The 5,432-nt window shown below is 45.2% G+C and overlaps 1 protein-coding gene across 1 annotated transcript; it reads left to right on the top strand.

The window, feature by feature from the left end:
• Positions 1–885: 885 nt before the first annotated feature.
• On the top strand, positions 886–5,083 carry LOC123149770 (protein LAZ1). The gene is made up of 9 exons (XM_044569503.1): positions 886–1,045; positions 1,280–1,726; positions 1,853–1,909; positions 2,014–2,122; positions 2,200–2,384; positions 2,474–2,562; positions 3,517–3,778; positions 3,981–4,232; positions 4,336–5,083. The coding sequence occupies exons 2-9, from the start codon at positions 1,565–1,567 to the stop codon at positions 4,660–4,662; spliced, it is 1,443 nt and encodes a 480-aa protein (XP_044425438.1). The 5' UTR covers positions 886–1,045; positions 1,280–1,564; the 3' UTR covers positions 4,663–5,083.
• Positions 5,084–5,432: the final 349 nt, after the last annotated feature.

Raw genomic sequence — 5,432 nt, 5'->3', positions numbered from 1 at the left:
TGAATTAGGATTTGAGAAAACAATCCATTGGTCAACTGAGTATAGTATCCTTACTAACCCACTCCGTTGGAGATGCAATACTCTCATAATCTGCAAGGCACACTGACTTTTGTCTTAATGTGTTTCAGAGCTTGTGTAAGCAAGATGCTATCCTATAAAGCACTTTTTGGAGGAACACACATATGCGAGCCCGATTGCTGGTCACAGTCTATGATACTGGGTAATCTCTAGGAAACTCATAAGAAGGTAAAGAGTATGACTAATAAGCTCCACCCATGGGGTTTAGCTTTCGGCAACCATGTACCAGCTGACAATAGGCGAAACTTGTACATGCCGAATTGACAATTGAAGGCATAGTCAATTGGTTAGTTGTGAAGAAGTCTAGTCTTGTTGCTCTAGGTGAAAGTCAACTTAACAGTCTCCACTGAAAATTCTGATATATCAAACACTGTTTGGAACCGTTGACAAACTCATGTGCCTCGAGATCTGGTGAGAATTGTTGGATTATAGATGGGCTTAGGCCCATACAAGACAATAATCCGTGTTTAATCTCTAAGGCCCATTTAGGTGCATGGCAAGTAGTGGAAAGTTCAGTACTCCTTTTGTTCCTAAATATAAGTCTTTTAAGGGATTTCACTATAGATTACATACAGAGCAAAATGGATGAACCTATACTCTAAAAAACGTCTATATACATCCGAATATAGTCTCTATGATTGAATCTCTAAAAAGACTTATATTTAGGAATGGAGAGAGTACGATAGTGCTAGTGGAGTGATAGTGAGACCCCTTTTAAATGAAAAAAGAACGTTAAACAACCATAGAAGGAACGGAAAAAAACCATGTGGTGTGATGCGGATGCTTGTCAGGTCAGGTCGCCTGTCCATAACCTGCGCGTCTCTGTCTGATGAGAGAAAATACCTTCTCCTCTCCTCTTGTCTCATCTATCCTGACCTCACCTAACCCTCTCATCCTCGTCGTCGACCCCTCCCTCAACGGCGGGCCGGCTGCGGACCGCAGATCCCCCGCAATCCTTCCGTCAGAGGTACGCGCCCCTTCCCCCTTCTCCCTCGCCCTCCCATCCCCCGCCCCGCCCCGTCCATGGAGCCCGATTCGACCGTCGCCGCCGGCCCCGGATTCGCGGGGCATTGCCCGATCCACCCGCGTTCCTCCGACGCCAATTCGGCCTCGTTTTCCACGATTACGAGCTCATTTATTTTCCTCCCTTCCGATCTAGCGGAGCGCTTGCCGCCTCGTTTAAAATTCTGCTTGCCTGCAGGGGCTCAAGGAATCCCGCCGAATATTATTAGGCGGGCGGAGGAATATAAGGGACAAAAACGGGGCAGCCCACTCTGCTTTTTCGGTCTCACCCAAACGGACCTCAGTATCAGTCTGCATCACTGGGATTGTTTGTTTCATTTCCAAGATCAAATTCCTGATATTATGATGCTCTATGAACCGCAACCTGGAACGGTGAATCCCGGTCGCGAATGTGCGGGCGAAAGCGCAAGAGAGGAGGGCGCATCAGCTTGAGTACAGACAAGCGGCGGGACAGACAGGGCCGATGGCAATGGCAATTGAATTGGCCGACAAATTGCTCCTGGTGCTCCGGAGCTACTCACTGCCTGTCTGGGCCACCATCATCTCGGGGCTCTTCGTCGTCGTCTCGGTCTCGCTGTCCATCTACTTGCTCTTGAACCACCTCTCGGCCTACAAGAACCCAGAGGTCTGTTCTGTTGGTCGCTAGCGATCAGTCGGTGTTGAATTTCTTATTTTCCATACAGCAGGGTGAATTGTCGCTGGAGCTGTATTTGTTTTTGGACTCATCGCTGCTGCATTTCTTCTTTTCCAGGAGCAGAAGTTCCTCGTCGGTGTTGTTCTGATGGTGCCGATATATGCAATCGAGTCGGTAAGGTGCTATGCCATGTCTTGTTCAAGTGTGCGGCCACAGTGTTGTTGGCTGGTTGAGGTCGATCCAGCCGTTAACTCTTGTTTCTTATTCCACTGTTGCAGTATATATCATTGGTGAATCCAACAATTGGTGTAGATATTGAGATTCTGCGAGACGGATACGAGGCATTTGCCATGTACTGTTTCGGGCGGTATCTAGTTGCGTGCTTAGGTACGCGACTGTCTAGCATTGCAACGCTATCATCCATGTCTCTGCCCTTCCTTATAATGTAATCTTATTCATGCTAGGTGGAGAGGATAGGACGATTGAATTTCTGAAGAAGGAGGGCAGTTCAGGTTCTGATGCACCACTTTTAGGCAATGCATCCGAAGAACGACATGTGAACCACCCTTTTCCGATGAATTACATGTTGAACCCATGGCCCGTTGGCGAATGGTTCTACTTGGTAGTTAAGTTTGGGCTTGTCCAATATGTAAGCCACTCTTTAGCTCCCCCATTCCATTTGATTTTGCAGCATCTGATGGAAAATCAAAATAATATGTCCTCCTTTTTCTTGGATAGATGATAATAAAGACAATATGTGCTCTTCTTGCGGTGATTCTTGAATCCTTTGGGGTGTACTGCGAAGGAGAGTTTAAATGGAGCTGTGGGTAAGATACATACTCATGAAGCAACCTCATTTTTTTTTCACTCAACAATCCTTGCATGAACTTGTCTCATTAACCTATACTGCTCTGCTCTTTGCAAATGATGTTTTAGATTGCGACGCTCAGTAAATGACTTATAATGAACTCGTCTCATTCAGCTATACTGCTATTGTACTACTACCTCTGCTCTTTTCAAATGATGTTTTAGACTGCGATGTTCAGTAAATGACTTAATATACACACAAGTGTTTGGATATGCCACGTGTAAAACATATTGCTTGATTTTTTTCATTAAAACAAACTTTAGTCTCATTTTATTTTAAATAGTAAAAATGACATTAATAATCTGAAATAACCGTCATCAAAGCCGTTTACTGGAGACATTTTTAGTGTCCAAAATGACAGGTAAAAGAAAACCGAGGTCGTACCATTTTGTTGACAAGTCTTTATTCTAGTGACATTCATGGTCTGTGTTGATATTCATGAGAAGGTTGTATGGTATATCAAACCATGTATCCTAGATTTAGTTGTCCTGCAGCTGTCATTCAGTTACAACTTGGAACATTATGTTACCATATATTTGTCGAATTTAATACAAATTTCAATGAATGGCTTGATTTTTTGGCATCAACTTTTAGTGGTTAGCACTTATAAATGAATCTTACAAGCTGCATGGGAAATATGGAACACATTTATGCTATCTTTGGTTTACCAACATAACTAACAGTAAGTTTACCTGTTTTTCCTCACCTCTGCTTTCATATGTACTGCTAGTATCATGGAACCTACTCATGCGTCTAATGATGTTTAGTTAAAAAACATTTTCTTGCTACTGATGAACTAGTTCTGTGGGCATGTGGTAGGATCGGAAAACCTGTTCGTGCATCTGATGATCCAGTAGCTTCAGACTTTAAATGCATTCTCTTCCTACTTACGAATTGCTATCTTATTTACCAGGTACTCTTACACTGCCATGGCTCTCAATTTCAGTCAGTCATGGGCCTTATACTGTCTCGTTCAATTTTACGCCGTCATAAAGGACGAGCTAGCCCATATAAAGCCCCTAGCGAAGTTTCTGACATTCAAGTCTATTGTGTTCTTAACATGGTGGCAAGGTGTGGCAATAGCGTTGCTCTCCAGCTGGGGCTTGTTGAGAGGCCCTATAGCTCAAGAGTTGCAGTTCAAGTCCAGCATTCAGGACTTTATCATCTGCATAGAGGTGGTGACATGTTCCTGATTATACCATTTCAGTTCCTTGCGTGATGCTGACAAATCCTTGTTTAAGCATGCTTGCATTCTCAATTTTGCAATAATCCTAACGAAGTAATATTTATATTTAGATCAATAGGCCTCAGCCCTGTCCCATTTTCCATTGAAAATGAAACAACGTAACCGAAGTTATTTTTTATCATTGAATACAGATGGGTTTTGCTGCTGTTATTCACCTTTACGTCTTCCCTGCCAAGCCATACGAGCTAATGGGCGATCGTTACATCGGAGATGTTTCAGTTCTGGGAGACTATGCTTCAGTTGACTGCCCTCTAGATCCAGACGAAGTTAAAGATAGCGAGCGCCCAACCAAGATTAGGCTTCCCCAGCCAGATGATCACGTCAGATGCTCCACTGCCATAAAAGAAAGCGTCCGCGATGTTGTACTTGGAGGAGGCGAATATGTAAGGAAAATATGTTATTTGTTCTGTTACCCCCTTCAGCCCAAGTTTCATTTTGACCAACTGTAGCTAAACCTGAAACACCTTATCTGACTGAACCTTGCAGATTGTGAATGACTTGAAGTTCACCGTGAACCACGCGGTGGAGCCGATCAACGAGAAGATCCACCAGATATCCCAGAACATGAAGAAGCACGATAAAGACAAGAGAACGAACGACGACAGCTGCATCGACTCGCCGCGATCCTTGCACAGGGTGATCAGTGGGATCGATGACCCGCTACTGAACGGGAGCCTCAGCGACAACAGCGGCCCCAAGAGAGCGCGGAGGCAGCAGCGCAGGAGGTCGGGTGTGGGGACCAGCGGCGAGACCAGCGACCATGGGCTGGGCGGGTACGAGATCCGGGGACACAGGTGGATCACAAAGGAGTGAGGAGGATCAGGATCGAACCCCGGTCTGCACTGCAGCATTGAATTCCTTTCGAACTGAAGCGCTGGCTGCTCTGGATCTTGAGGACTGCTAAGCCTGAAAGGCAGTAATCAGATCACCTAAATTCTTGATGAATCCGGGAGGCAGTGCTTGCAGAAGCAAGATATGTGTCAATCACCCCATGACACGGCGAATCGAGCTAGCGATTTTTTGGCTGACTATTTCAGCTGCTGATGACATCGAATCTCACATATTGAACAGTATAGCAGGATTACTACAGCAAAGAGAAGGATGGTCATGACAGGTTTCATACATCATCATTCATAAACCTTTTGGATGAATATCTTCTTCTGTAATGTACAGACTAAGATATAAATAAAAGGATTAATAGATGTTTCGTCGATGAGGCGTCAGGTCTTGCTCAGTTGTCATCATTGTCACACTGTTATTATGGCATGACCCGTCGGAGCAGATAGTGAAGTGTTTACTACCATTGCCTCAAGAATATTCCCGAGTCGGTTTTTTGAGCCGTCCGATCTGAATCGAACGGCGATGTGCTTTCTCCTACCCCCAGCCTTCTTCTCCCTCCTCTTATCCACCTGTTGTATGTCACCTGCTGCTGCTGGCGGTGCTCCATCGTGCGCCTTGCCGCCCTGTCCTGCTGCCATCCTTGGCCATCCATCTAAACCCCCAACTCTGGACATCTTCCATATCTTTGGGTAGCTCCGGGCCCTCCCTCGAGGTGCGCCTCCTCTTCTCTCTTGAATCGAATG

This window comes from Triticum aestivum, chromosome 7A (assembly GCF_018294505.1).
Source record: "Triticum aestivum cultivar Chinese Spring chromosome 7A, IWGSC CS RefSeq v2.1, whole genome shotgun sequence".
NCBI classification, from domain to species: domain Eukaryota; kingdom Viridiplantae; phylum Streptophyta; class Magnoliopsida; order Poales; family Poaceae; genus Triticum; species Triticum aestivum.
Note: the sequence above shows the minus strand (reverse complement) of the source record. Positions and strands in the feature narration are given on the sequence as shown.